This window comes from Dromiciops gliroides, chromosome 2 (genome assembly GCF_019393635.1).
Source record: "Dromiciops gliroides isolate mDroGli1 chromosome 2, mDroGli1.pri, whole genome shotgun sequence".
Taxonomy (NCBI): Eukaryota; Metazoa; Chordata; class Mammalia; order Microbiotheria; family Microbiotheriidae; genus Dromiciops; species Dromiciops gliroides.
In genome coordinates this window covers 504094787-504110890 of record NC_057862.1, presented here as the reverse complement: position 1 = coordinate 504110890, position 16104 = coordinate 504094787, and the positions used below count along the sequence as shown (strand labels likewise).

Genomic DNA, 16104 nt, shown 5'->3' with positions numbered 1-16104 from the left:
AGTTTCTGCTTATGCCATTGCAAGTAAGATAAAAGTTCCTTTTAGGCCATAGTAGTCCTACTCAGAGAAGCAATTGTAATTCTAAACATTCATTCCCAAGTAATTTTGTTGTTCACATAGATTTATATAATTTATATGAAATTCAATTTTAGAATAAAGATTATTGAACATAAAATAAGTGTGTTGCCTTTAATTATTCTTCCTAGTACTTAACTGCTATAATTTGTTTTATAGTTTACCTTGCCTGGGGAAAAAAAAAACATAAAATAGCCTAACAACTTTCTTTGGCCATTCATTAATACTTTGCACAGTTATAAGAATATTCTCTGTCCACATTTGTCTGGTTAATTTTACTTAATATCTAACACATTATATTAAAAATTAATAGGCATGTTGCTTTTATTTCCTGGGATGAATGACTGCTTGAAAACATGGTATATGCCTAGAGATAAAATGGGAAAAGAAATAAGAGCAATGTAAAAATTATGAAAGGAAAATTAATAGCTTTGTAATAGCTACATGGTGCAGTATGCAGAGCGTCAGAACTAGAGACAAGAAGACTCATCTTCATGTATTCAAGGACTTCAAAAGTGATCTAGTCCAATCTCTTATCTAGACATCAATCCACTCTACAAAGTTACAATAATCACCATAATCATAGATTATGGTATTTTTGACTAACCTTTTTTTCTGTTATCTCTTCCCTGTTATATTGGAGTATAAATGAAAATGACCCTTTTGTTTTGCTCTAGCCCATTGAATTTGAGAGTCAGGTTTTTAAGTCTGGAGAACTGAACCATGGAAGTTTAAATGTCATAAATTAGGTTAGCCCTATCCCTTCCTCAAAAGTCTTTTTTGCTTTTGACCACTACCTTCCTTAATATGCCCTCCTTCTTATCTCCCCATCCACCATTCTCTAACGCCAGTCTCCTATACCTTCCCTGTTGGGTAAGATTAATTTATATACTTACCTCTGTGTTTGAAGCAATTGAGAGAGTGAAGTTCAAGTATTGTCTGCTCCCCCCCACCACCAATTATACTATGCATTGTAAATATCCTTTCTTGCATGGCTCTTTCATGTGAAATAACTTTCCTCACTCTTCTCCCTTCCCCCTTTTCCTAGTATATTCCTCTTTCTCACCCTTCCATTTTCCTGTGAAGATCACCCCAGCATAATAGACTCACATCCATGCCCTCTAAGTAGACTCTTACAGGCCTAATGATTATAAATTTCTTTGAGATTGCATGTATAATACTCTCAATTAAAAACATGAAGTTTAATCTTAAATTCCTTATAATTTCTCTCTCATGTTTACCTTTTATACTTCTCTTGAGTCTTCTGTTTAAATATCAAATTTTCTATTCAACTCTGGTCTTTTTATCAGGAATATTTGGAAGTTCTCTATTTCATTTCATGTACATTTTTTCTCCTGAAGTATTATAATCAGTTTTGCTGGGTAGGTTATTTTTGGTTGTGCTCTTAGCTCCTTTGACTTCCAGAATATCATATACCAAGCCTTCCCTTCCTGTAACATTACAGCTGCTTAATCTTCTGTGATTCTATCTGTGGCTCCATGGTATTTGAATAGTTTCTTTTTACCTGCTTACAATATTTTCTCCTTTATCTAGGAAATCTAGAATTTGGCTATAATATTCTTGGGAGTTTTCTTCTTGTGATCTTTTTTAAAGAAGTGACCAATAAATCCTTTCGATTTGTATTTTACCTACTTGTCATAAGATATCTGGGTAGTTTTCTTATTTTATAACATTTCCTAAAATATTATGTGTAGGTTCTTTTTTATCATGTCTTTCTAATAGTCCAATAATTCTTTTATTATCTCTCCTTGGATTTTCTATAGGTCAATTGTTTTGCCTATGACATATTTCACATTTTCCTATTTTTCATTCTTTTTATGGTGTTGTATTTCTGTATGTTTTTATTGTGTTTAGTATTTTTTGTGATTCTTTTTGTTGTTATTCAGTCATTTTTCAGTCATATCTGACTCTATGAACCCACTTGGGGTTTTTTGACAAAGATACTGGAGTTGTTTGTCATTTCCTTCTCTAGTTGTTTTTATATATGATGAAACTGAAGCAAACAGGGTTAAATGACTTGCCCAGGGTTCAACAGCTTGATGAATACATGAAGATGAGTCTTCTTGTCTCTACTTTTGACAATCTGCATACTGCACCGCCTAGCTATTACAAAGCTATTAATTTTCCTTTCATAATTTTTACTTTGCTCTTAATTCTTTTCCCATTTTATCTCTATCCCTATTACTTTTAAAAATCATTTTTCTCTTTCTTTATATCTTTTAGAAATTCTTGCTGTGCTTGTGTCCAATCTGAATTTTTTTTATTCTTTACTTGAATATGTTTTGAAATCATTATTTTCTTTTAAGTATGTTCTTGATCTTTCCTGTCACCATGATATTTTTTATGGTCAAGTTCTTTTTTCATTGTTTGCTCATTTATCCATACTATTTCTTGCCTTTAGACTTTATATTAAATTTTGGCTCTACTCACATATAAGTAGGGGGATTTGGAAACTGTCCTAAGCTTCAGGCTGCTGTTTTCACAGATAGTTCTGAACGTCTGTAAGTTCTCATTGATTCAAAAGTGGTGTGATCAGGGGAAACGGATGGTTACTGCTCTCTTAGTCTATAATCTGGTCCTTACCCTTGTAGGACCCCTGCAGTATTACAACCACAATTCCTCTCCACCTTGGAACTACAACTGACACTGACTAGTATCACTGCTAACTTATGAAATAAAAATTATTCTCTGGAACTGCTAAGCATAACTGTGTAATGAGTAATGGAATCACCAAATAGTTTCTGATCCAGTGCCCTATAATCTCTTTTTGACCAGATCTTCAATCCCCTTACCATCTCTAGGCACCTAGCACTCCTAGTACTGCTGTTGCTTTTGTTGCTGCTACTACCAAGGCCCACTACCACTGTTGCTTCTGGATGCTATGCTCACTGTGGAGCCAACCAGATCACACCACAGTGTCATTGACTTCCTTTCTGTTTTTCTAAACTCTCTCCAACTGGAAAAATGAATCACTCTAAATTATCAGTGGTTATGCCACTTAGAATTCGATTTTACATACATTTGAAAAGTTCTTTAGAGGAAAATATCAGGAGAACTCAACAAAAATGTTCCCTTTTCTTAGTCATCTTATCTCTGCCAAAAGTCTTTACTATCCATATGAGCACTTGAGGCGATATTTAATCTCACTTTTTCCTTTCAGATACAATCTATACTAACAAAATCAGGGGACCTCTGACATCCTCTGAGAGGAATGGGATAGAAGCCTTGTACAGAATAGTGAATAGAATTCTGGCCTTAAAGGTCTGGAATCAAATTCCAGTTCAGATGTTTACATTGCTGGGTGATCATGGACAATTAATGAGATAATATATAATAAGTGCTATATAAATATCTGCACTCCTGTAATTGTTGTTATAAACTCAGATCATCTGCCTTTACATAATCCATTCCAGCCTGTACCTGAATTTCTAGGTCATTGCATGCCTTTCTTTCTAGGAAATAAAGGACTTCATCAATAAGCATATGTCTTATTTAGCGATCTGTGCAAAAGGAACTTTAACTACCCCCTTTTTATTCTATTTCATAATTTCACAGTTTCAATTGCCAGGAAGTTGTACTGAGGATTGTAGTTGGAATAGAATAATGAAAATAATATAACCAATTTGAAGTTGTGGGGGTTTTCTCCCATATTGAATCTTGCTGAGGAATAGCTTGTCTAGAAAAATTAAATTGTGTAGAGAAATGTTTTCAGAAATCACTGGATCTACAGAAAATAAAATGACCAACCGCATTCCTACAGTTAGAAATGGAACTAGGTATAGATTTATGAGCTAAAAGCTTGAAGGGCACATACATGCCATTTCTTCATATGACTATAGAACCTAGAGCTGTAAAGGAATTTTGGAGATCATTTAATCCAACCCTTCATTTTAGGAATTTGTAAATTAAGGCCTAAAAATAAATAATTTTCCCAATGGCATATAGATAGCAATCAGCAAAGCTAGGATTTGAATCTAGATCCACTGACTTCAAATCAAAATCTCTTTCCACTACAGCATTCTATACCTTAGAGCAACCACTAACCAGATATAAACTATGGACTAAACAGATATTAGAGAAGAAAAGTCAGAATAAATTTTATATAATTATTGTAAATTAAATATTTTGTCAATTTAGTGGTTTGAATCACTAAAACCTAGTCATGTATTACTCCCCAAATAATGCATATAGTCATGAGATGTGATCACAGTTTAATATCTATAATATATATCAATATACATATGACTCCTAGGAATTGGCTCTTAAATCACCATAAAAAATATGGTGGCTCTTTCTACATTAGGATGATCTATTATTTATTGATGGTATAGAAATCTTTTAGAGGTATGAAATGAATGAGGGGGAGCACCTTCTAACTTGAACCTGAAGCATCAGTTTTATAAAATCATAGGATCATAGTTATATAACTAGAGTGTACCTCAAAGGATTTTTTCTTACACATACTTATTCTACAGACGAAATTGAGAACTATAAGGAAGTCAAGTGGCTAGTCCAAAGACACACAAGTAGCCTTGGTACCTGACCTGCTTCTGTATAGACCCTTGACCATGGCACCATCTTCCTAAATAAAGCTTCCAACCTACTGGGCCTTATCATTCACCGTGAAGTGAAACAATACTAATATTTTGCCTCCTTCTAATAGAATATGAGCTTTGTGAGAGCAGGGAATAATTCACTTTTCTATGTGTAAGTCAAGAATTTACCAGATTGTTTTGCCCATAGTTAAATGCTTATTTTTTTCAGTAATAAATTTGGCAGTCATGCTTATGTGGTTTCTGAAGTTTCAAAGGTTTTAAAATTTATTGACCACTGTCCAAGCTCTGCTGATAGGTTTCTTCATATTGAGCTAGACTGGTCTTCAAAAAAGGAATATATAAGAAAGCCCATGTTCAATTTCTCAATTTACTGAAAAGACCTTCCAAAGATGAGGCTTTACTGACATTGTCATCAAAAATTCAAAGTTACCAGCAGACTAGTATACCTTCTCTGAAGTATCAGAGGAGGACTCCCGAAGAGAAGGCAGGTGTTTAGATTATTCTGCTTCTGAAAAGAGCATAGAAGACATGCCTTATCACAGCCTCCAAGATATGTGTTGGCTCTGTTAACACATGTCTACACCGTTAGGAGAATTTATTCCTCATAGTGCATGTGGACCAATGGAACCTCATGATGGAAAGCCATTCAAGGGACCTATGTCCTAATCCAGTGTTTAAAGACCCTAATATTGAGTGGAACACATACAAGCAAAAGAAAAAGGTCTCTCATAGATACAATAATCATCTCCATTTAATCTTTGTATATAACCATACTTTAAACCTCATCCAGACCATTCCAGAAAGTATTACACCAGAAAACCTAAGGAAGATAAGAAGATCTGGAGAAGATAAGGAACAATGGGTAGAACCTTCTGCAACAGAGCAGCTATGAGACATTGTACTGGAAGAGGGAGTAACAGGCGTAGAAAGAAGACTGAAGCTGTAATATAAAGAGAAGGATAACAGAGAAAAGGCTTGGAAAAGAAACTGTGAACTGCTAAAGCTCTTCAGTGTTTAAGTGGGGAAGTTGATTTTTTTTTAATTTCAGTCACTTAACTCAAGTGTGGGGTTTAGGGGATCCCTCCAGCTTGTTTTTGTTCCTTAGAAAGCCATTTAGTCAGGGGCAGCTAGGTGGCACAGAAGATAAAGCACAAACTCTGAATTCAGGAGTACCTGAGTTCAGATCCGGCCTCAGACACTTGACACTTACTAGCTGTGTGACCCTGGGCAAGTCACTTAACCCCCATTGCCCCCAAAAAATTTTAAAAAGCTATTTAATCAAATATGTTGTTAAGCATAAATCCCTCAATTTTTTAAAACCTCAATGTGGGACAAAATCTATAAGGAAAAAAGCTGGTTGACTGACAGAAACTCAGCTTTTCTTTAAACAAAATGAGTGAAGTAGAGAATTATTGGAGGAGATCCCATGTTTCCTTTTCCTGCAATGGTTTTCCTTCAGTGGTTATGTCTGCTGGGAATAGTATTTTCTCTCAGGTTTGGGGTAGTGATCTTCATAGTGCAGTAAGTGCTTTCACAGTCATTTATTTCTTTATTGACAAAGCTGAGCGTAAGTGTAGTGATCATAATCAGCCATTTCAATCCAAGGGCATTTATGGATCACCATTTCATACTCTTAGAAAAGATCTAAACCAAGTCTGACCATGTTACTTCTCTGATCAAAAATATAGTTTCCTGGGGCAGCTAAGTGGCACAGTGGATAGAGCACTGGCCCTGAAGTCAGGAGTACCTGAGTTCAAATCCAGCCTCAGACACTTAACACACACTTACTAGCTGTGTGACCTTGGGCAAGTCACTTAACCCCAATTGCCTCACTTAAAAAAAAAATATATATATATATATGTATATATATATATATATAGTTTACTATTGCCTTTAAAATAAAATTCAGGGGGCAGCTAGGTGGCACAGTGGATAGAGCGCCCACCCTGGATTCAGGAGGACCTGAGTTCAAATCTGACCTCAGACACTTGACACTAGCTATGTGAACATGGGCAAGTCACTTAACCCCAATTGCCTCACCAAAAAAAAAAAAATATATATATATATATATATATATATATATATATATATATATATATATATATATATATATATCAAGTTAAATGTATAAAGTAAAATATATGAGGTTGCAAAGAAAATAAAATGCAAACTCTTATTATGTTTAAATCTCCCTCCAAGTGGGCTTCAAACTCCGCTTCGAGAATTATTTCCCATTACTCCCCTTCCTACAACCCTATCAGCCCAAATGACCTACTACCTGTTCTCTGACCTTGACATTCCATCTTCTGTCTCCACACCTTTGCCCAGGCTATTTCCCTTCTAACACTCTTCTAACTTTTATCTCTTAGACTCCTTAGCTTCCTTCATTGATCATTTCTTGGGCTATTACCTGTGAGAAGCCTTTCCTCTTCCCCTCAAATGTCAATGAAATTTTCCCCCTTGAGATGACCTTATATTTAATTATCTTTTGTATGTGTCCTAAAATAAATAAATCCCTTAGAGTAATATAAGATCCTTGAGGTCAATAACTGTTTTAGTTTTGTCTCTGTATCTCCAGGTAGCAGAATAATACCCTGCTCATAGTAGATTATTTTTTTTTTTAAATGTTCAATTCACCTGAATTAGCCAAAGATCAAGAAGAGCCAGGAACAATTGACAGCTTGCCCAAAACAGTTCTTAAATTGCCAAAAATCCACTGTAGCTTTTTCAATTATGAGATTTTAGTCAAGATTTTTAAAGGCCTGGAAGTGATAAATCAGCCATAACTTGAGAAGGTATGATTTTATTTCACTGGAAGATACTATACCCAAAAATATTTTTGGAAATGCTTAACTTTCACTCCCGAGGATACAAAGAGCCTTTATTTTTGTTGTTGATTTCTAGTTTACAAGATATGATCAGAAGTAAAAACCTCCAGAAATCCAATGTTTACAAACTTCATTAAAATGTGTTAAAATAACAACCATAAAATCAAATTTACAGTGCATTAAAGAATTTTAAAAAAACCTAAATTATGCAACAGTTGTCAATGTATGCAGGAAAATGTGAGAAGCAATTTTTAACACCAATTATGCAATCATAGCCTACCAGATTTTGTTGTTTACCTAGGAGAAAATACCTTAAAGGAAAATGTGTTGATTGAAGAGTTATTCAAACATTTTTACTCTAATGTTATCATAGAGCAAGGCTTTTTTACCTTTGTTGTATGTCACGAAACCCTTTGACAATCTAGTAAAGCCTATGGACCAATTCTTAGAATAACATGTGAAATGTATAAAATAAAATGCATCAGATTACAAAGGAAATAAATCATATTGAAAAATAACCACCAGCATATTGTTTTAAAAAATAAGTTCATGAAACACCTGGTTAAGAACCTCTGGCCCTAAGACAATAGTTTTGATGTAAGTAATCATTGGAACAAGATAATGTCAAAAGATGTTTTGATAACTTATTTGATCATTTTAAACAGCTCTATTTTTACAGGTTATTAAAGAAAATTGATGATACATGAAAAATGTGTGAGCTACTGCAAGACAATAATAAAGGAATGGGATATTGAATCTTTTATTTTTAATGATTACATCACTAATTGATGCTACCTCTTTTTTTTAATATACTTGCCCAGATGAAGATTTGAGCCATTAACGTGTATTATTTTCTATTTCCTTGCTCACAGAGTGACCATCAGTAAAGTGATTCTAAAGAGCATAATCACATGCTGATTACATGTCATTTCAGATGATACAAAATGATTTGTCAGAGAAAAATTCTAGACTTTTAGAGTAAGGACATATATAAAATATAGGTTGCTTTCAACCACCTTCCTTTTCCTTTTTTCCATCACAAGTGCACCTCACTTTGTACTAGATTTTTCCCTTTAAAAAGCTGGCTGTACAATTCATTATGTCTTCCAAGACCTGTAACTAAGGCAGAACATTAATTTCCAAAGTGAAGAACCCCTCTGTGATGTGAATTACGGCCTAATACATCTGTTCCATTACTTTTATTACATCACTTAATAATAGGTTTTCTTAAACCAGGGCATTTTTACAGATTCTGAATGATATACCCTTGTACTTTAGATCCTACAATCTTTCTTTTCAGTCACATTGGAAACACAGTCCAGATTCAGGTCAACTACACTGGATTATTGCCTTTGCCAACAAAGACAGATACAGCACTCCATAGAACAACAGTCCTGCTTCTAGCCTAGTCCAAAGCAGCTAACCTCCAGGAAAGAAACTCTTATAAAGAAGGGGACTGTGGGCAGTATATCTTGGGGCAGCTAGGTGGCACAGTGGGCAGAGCACCGGCCCTGGATTCAGGAGGACCTGAGTTCAAATCCAGCCTCAGACACTTGACATTTACTAGCTGTGTGACCCTGGACAAGTCACTTAACCCTCATTGCCCCCCCCCAAAAAAAGAATAGCAATGCTTTCAGCACAGTACCCTCAGTCATCATCCTGAGGAGCAACCCCAATGAAGATTCATAAGCCTGGATACTCCTACGATTATAACAGCCACAACTCCCAGGCACCCAGAAAAAGGAATTTCTTACAACCAAAGTACTTGGCATTGTCAAATAATTCAACAGTAGAAAGTGATATAATTTAGGGGCAGTTAGGTGGCTCAGTAGATTAAGTACCAGTCCTGGATTCAGGAGGACCTGAGTTCAAAAGTGACCTCAGACACTTGACACTTACTAGCTGTGTTACCCTGGGCAAGTCACTTAACCCCCATTGCCCTGCAAAAAAAAAAAGTGATATAATTTAATCAGTAGAAATAACATTAAAGACATTAAACAACATGTTTTGCCTTCTAAGGTCCATGGACCCTTCCCATGTGACTTGCAGCTGAAACCTTCTAGTGTGAGTTGTCTCCTCCATCAGAATGTGAACTCTTTAAAAGTAAGAATTGCCTTATTTTTTTTTCCATTTGTACCCCCAGCACTTAACATAGTGCTTTGCCCATAGCAAACACTTAATAAAAGTTGGGTTTTTTTTTCATTCATTTATGGAGACAATTCCTTTTGGTTGGTCTTTGTATTTTTTGTCATCATGTAAATTGTTGGAAACTATTTTCTTCAGATGGGATTTACCTCCAGGGCCATGTTTCGGATGTTATCACTTGGATTACTAGATCACTCACCATATGAAACCTGTTTATTAAAAACATTTTTTTCTTTTACTTGTGTCTATTTGCTTTTGTCTAGTCTTCTGAGCATTGAGCCCATTTTGATTTAATTTTTGTTGGCTATTTTTATTATAAAACCAAAGCATCTGTCTTCCGAGTCAAGCACCTAACCTCAAAAATCATATGATAATTACTACGTTATTTTAAATACAGATCCTCACCTGGGAACTGAATGACATCACAGTTTTTCCCTAACTAGTTTTTACAGTTATAATTACAAAAGGCAGAACTGAAGGAACCCTAAATGACACATCAAATATTGTGGTAAAATGTTCTTTAATTCCCAAGGATAACAAATATATACTCTTAGTTCCTTTTTGGCATTTGTGATGAATAAGGTAATTCTTAGATTCACACCCTCATAGGTAAATATAGAGGTCATACTGATAGTATATTTAAAAGATTAGGTTTGTCAATCCTGAAAACAATCCAAGTTCCTGCCCCCAGACATTCTGTCACCATGTGTGGACTGTTCATTCATTTTGTATAATTAATATTACACCATACATATGTATATATATATATGATACATATTTATTCAAAGCAATCAATCAACAAAAAAATTGCACTTTTTAAAAAATACACTGTGTAATGTGTTACAGAACATGCAGAGTGGTATAAAATACAGTCTGACTTCAAGGAGCTTTTTATGAGTTTATGGTATTGTGATAGATACTTAAAAAGACAATTTGTGATTCAAGCCACCTTGGATAAGTGTCAAATGTATGCTACACTAAGGGCAATGCTCTTGGCTTTAGGGTATAGAAGATTCACTTGAGACTGAAATGATCAGAGATAACTTTGTCAAGAAATTGAATATTAAGCCTTTAAAAATGAGTAAGAGTAAATTAATTGGAGGAAAAAATAGAGTTGAGTAATATATTCTTGCCCAGCTATCAAAAAGAAAAAAACCACACTAATCTACCTGTATTAAAAACAAACCTACTATATATGTATGTGTGTATGTATAGGTATATATGTGTATACACACACACACACACACATATATATATATATATATATATACATATATATATATATATATATATATATATATATATATATACCTATATACACGTGCATATATACACATGTTGGGGAAGGGAAAGGGGAGAGAGAGGGAGGAAGATAGCATGGTAGATACAGTGCCAGGCCTGGCATCAGGACTCATTTTCTGGAGTTTAATACTAGCCTCAAATACTAGCTGTGTGACCCTGAGCAAGTCACTTAATCCCAATGGCCTTGGTTTACTCATCTGTAAAATGAGCTGGAGAAGGAAATGGTAAACCACTCCAGTATCTTTGCCAAGAAAACCTCAAATGGGGTCACTAAGAGTCAAACTCAACTGAATTGACTGAAAACAACAAATACATATACATATGTGTGTGAATATATGTGTATATACATACATTTAACATATATTAGACAGACAGGCAGACAGGCAGACAGGCAGGTAGGGAGGTAGATAGATAGATAGATATTTTCCTTTTCCTGTCTGCAAACTGTCCCTGGGTTACTCAGTGTTTGCAGCAGGCTCTTTGGAGAATCCAGAAGCAGCAATTATGTACCTAGGGAAAGATCATAGTTTCCAAGTGCTTGAAGAGTTTTTGCATGGAAGAAAGATTTTTGCTTGGCCCCAGAGGGGAGAACTAAAATCAGCGGGTAAAAGGTTGCTAAGGCAGATTCTGCTTGATGTAAAGAAAACCTTTTAAAGAATTAAAATATCCAAAAGTGGAATGGGATACCTTAGGAAGTTGTGAGTTCCCCTTTATTGGAAATCTCCAAACAATAAGGGGATCTTTGTTCAGGCATGAGTGAGATTTGATGGTATCTGAAGTCGGTTCTATTTCTATGATTCTCTGAATCAAAGGGGAAACATTAAAAATATGTAAAGTGAAAAAGATCAAACATTGATCACTGATCAGTTCAGGTACAGGGAGCAGACTACAACTTGTCACGCTGAAAATAAAGAGAAGAGTTGAAAATGTCAAGTTAATAAGTCGTTAATGTAACATGACATTTTGTACTTTGCATATACTAATTGGACATTTATATATTGAAGAGAGACTACTAATGATGTAGGCCCTTTGTAGAATACATGATTTTTATTTGTCAAATGGTATGGAAATAGTGCAATAATAAAGGAGAGGTGATTTTGAAAGTTCATCTTGTGTTGAAGGACTTGAAAAAGCCAAGAAAAAGAAGACAGAAAGAGAAAATAAGTACCCTAACCATGATTTCTGAAGTGAGGCCATTATATATGACTGATCTGTAAACACATTTGCTATTCTTAAGAAATACCATTAAACCAACTGACTCTCCTCACATAGTCAATTATTTGTCAAAAAACTCAGCTCTAATTACATGAATATATTAAGCACTTCACTGTAATGATATAAGTAATCCTGTGAATGTATCAGTTATAGAAGCTATACAAATTCAAGGGAGGGTGTGCTTTTGGAATCCCAGGGAGAACAATAACTGGGTTCACTTTCAGAATAATAATGGAAATCATTATAAGTGCAAAAGGGAAATTTTATAAGAGACTGCACATGTTACTAACCAAGATCTTAGAAGAATAGTAGTCCTCCATTTTTTTTAATTATGGAGTTCCTTAACCTATCAATATCTGGCTTTGATTCTCTCTCTCTCTCTCTCTCTCTCCCCATATATGTAGATATATAGATAGAGATATATAGATGTATATCTGTGTATCTTTGTCTGTGTGTGTAGTAAATAATTAACTCACCAGTTACCTGTTGAATTGACTGTTCTTCATTCATATAGGTTGATTTAGTCTTCATTTTTCATCAGGATTTGTGAATTGACTGTGGAACTACTTAAATATTAAATGACAATATGCTAGGTGTAATCTTTATTCACATCATTAACTTAAATTTGGAAGAACATTTAAGAAAATTTAATGGCTTTGGAGTTTCCGATTTTGTATGTCTCTAGCACTTTATTTAATAAGAAGCTTACTTCAGGATGAAACAAATTGATTAAATTTCTTGCACATGGTGAAAGAAATAATTCAGTGAACTTTTGATCATCCTTAGTGGTGGAAGAGTAAAATAAACATAGGTAACATAACAAATAATCCAAATTTGGTATATAACTCCCACAGTCTCTACATAAATCAATCCAAATCATTTATTCAACCAACTCAGTTTTTTTAGGTAGTTAGTCAAATTGAATGAATGTTTCTGTGACTGAACTATCCACTTAGTCAAAATACTTATTAATGTAGGTAGACACAGGATTAAGAGTTGAAAGAGAGTTTAGAAATCACCTAAACTAAACCCCTTATTTTACAAAGGATGAAACTGAGGTCTGGAGAGGTTGCAAATGGCCCAATATTCCATAGGTAACAGAACTAGAATTTGACCTGATGGCCACATAGGGTTATAGGATAATAAGTTTACAGGTATAAAGCACCTTAGAGGTCATCTAGTTCAACCTCATCATTATAAAAATGAAGGAAACTGAGGCTAAGAAAATTACTTGACAAAGCTTATAATGGTATCAATTGGCACAACCAGGCTAAGAACTCATGTCCTTTGACTCCAGATGGAAGATTCTTTACACTATTTCATACTAATACAGTAATTCCTTTCTGTGATTGGTCATAACCCCTCTTAATTTGATTCCTTTGCTATTAATTTGAGGAAGGAGGTCCCAAATCACAGTGGGAATCACATTCACAAAGCCATTTATCAATTTATTCTTGGATCAAAAAGCTTTCTACATTAATATATAATAAATTGAAGATATTTGAAGATATTTGCATTTTGCTTTTAAAATAACCAGATATGATTAGTTATTGATATATACAATATATGCAGGTTAGAATTGCCAAGTAATTAGTGCTTATTTAAAATTTCATTGGCATAGATGCATATTAAGTTTCATGTTATACCTACAGGTGATCTACAATATCAGTCTAATAGAAGAAAGCATCTATTTATATGTGCATTTTCTCTTTCTTACAGGTGAGTACATTAGACTGGGTACGAGCTGAAAAAATCTATAACCTCTGTGAGGTACTATTTAAAGTTCACAAGGTAAGTTTGCTGAGAAAATGAGACATTTTCAAATTAAGCAAGAGAGTTTGGGGTTTCAGATAATAGGGGAGAAAGCAAAATTTATCTTCTTTCAGATGTACCCTTGAACTTAATAAGAAATTTAAAACATTCTAGATAGATATTCCCATAATCCTTATGAATTTATATCTAGTCCAGTCAAGACCAATGTCTACTTATTGGCAGCTTTTACTAGCAGAAGACATTATTGGTAATATAAATGCCATTTTGTCCAGGGCATTTAAATCAAACCTTCAAAGGCATCTGATTTAGTGTGGATAATTTCAAACTAGTTAATCTCTTGCTGCACAAATCAAATTTTAACTGTTCCTAATAAAATGACATTACTATGGGCTGTCTGCCATGTGTCTGCCATGTACTAAAAAGGCCTGTCAATGTAAAGGGACATGATGTCTTAAAATACATGGCATTATTTGAGATTATTTATCTTTTTTGGTAAAGTTAAGCTGTGTAATATGGAAATCACCTGAGGTAAATTGGGCCTATTGAAGAAATAAGACTATTGTTTTGAGGAAAATTATTTCATCAGAAAGTCAGATCTCAAATTACATAAAAACCCCAAATCAAAACCTAGAATTATATACTAGGAGTTTTGAACAGCACACCTGAAATGAAAGAATTTCAAATGACTTAAAACCCTCAAAAGCACTGTATTCAATTAAGAATTTAACTAACTATATCACATTGGGCAAATCACTTCAACCTCCTCATCTATAAACGAAGTGCTTGGATAATTATTAAATGGCTTTCAGATCTCAGTTTCTATGATGATCTACCACTCTGTGGTCTGAATATTTCAGTCTATCTATTCTTTGAAACAATCAGTGAATCATAAAACATTTATTAAGTGTCTCTTGATATACAGTTAAAAAGCATAGTAACTTTGCTATGGGCTGAGGGTTTTTAAAAAGTGAGATAGCTCTTGTCTACCCTCAAGGAACTTATATTCAATTGAAAGACTATAATATATTCACAGATAATTAAATGGAAGAGATAGATTGATAAACAGGTAGAAACACTGACAGTCAGTAAAAGAAAGATAGAAGTCCAAAGCAATAGGGTAGGGGTCACAACTGGGAAAATCTGGAAGGCCTCTTGTTCTTCAGCCAGTCCTTGAAGGGACAGCATATGTTAAGGCACAAAGGTGGGGGATGTAATGTCATGTATACAGGAACAAGGAAAATAAGCACTTATATAGTACGTACTGTGTGCAAGGCATTGTGCTAAGCAATTGAAATATCTCATTTTATCCTCACAACAACCCTATGAGGTAGATGCTATTATTATGCCCATTTTACCCATGAAACTGAGGCAAATAGAAATTTAAGTGGTTTGCCCAGGGTTACGTGCTAGTAAGTATATTTGTACTCAGTTCTTTCTATCAAATGTGCCACTGGCTGCCAGAACAGCAAATGGACTAATTCAGCTAGAGTATCAAGTACATGAGAAGGAAGATGTATAATTACTCTGGAAAGATAGAGTGCAGCAAGATTGTGAAGCACTTTAAGTGATTAAAAGAGGAATTTGTATCTTATCCCAGAGGATATAGTAGAGCCACTGAGGTTTCTTGAACAATGGAATAAGATAGTCAGACATATGCTTTATGAATATCAATTGGGCAATTGTGTTGATGATGGATTGAAGAAAGAAGAGGCCACACTCGAAGAGAATAATTAGTAGGTTATCACAATAATTCAGGTAAAAAGTGATGAATAATAGAACTAGGATGATCTCTTTTAATATTATCACCTTCCCACCAATGATTATCTTCAATGCATCCTAGGTAAATTATGTTTGTACAAAGTTATTTGCATGTTGTCTCCCCCATTAGATTGTAAGATCCTTGCCTTTCTTTGTATCCCCAATGCTTAGTGCAGTGCTTGACACATAGTTAGAGTTTAATAAATGCTGTTGACTGACTAAGTGAGTAGTAAAGAAGATTGAACTGGTAACAAGATCCTCTTCTCCAGAGATTGGATCAAAGAAAAGGGAATGGGGTATGATATGTAAATCTTTATACAGATGATTTCTACATTTGAAATTTAGTATGTGTTTGTGGGCTCCACTGACATTCATGGAGAGTTATAAATTTAGAATTAGATCATAATTTAGATTAAATTACAATTGGATTA

At 34.4% G+C, this 16104-nt stretch overlaps 1 protein-coding gene across 1 annotated transcript in view; it reads left to right on the top strand.

Annotated features, from left to right (window-relative positions):
* SNTG2 (syntrophin gamma 2) overlaps positions 1 to 16104 on the top strand; it is a 612266-nt gene that overhangs the window by 443187 nt on the left and 152975 nt on the right. Inside the window, exon 13 of the mRNA XM_043985274.1 lies at positions 13862 to 13933. Within this exon, the coding sequence (XP_043841209.1) occupies positions 13862 to 13933 (72 nt within the window). The remainder of the gene's footprint in view (positions 1 to 13861; positions 13934 to 16104) is intronic.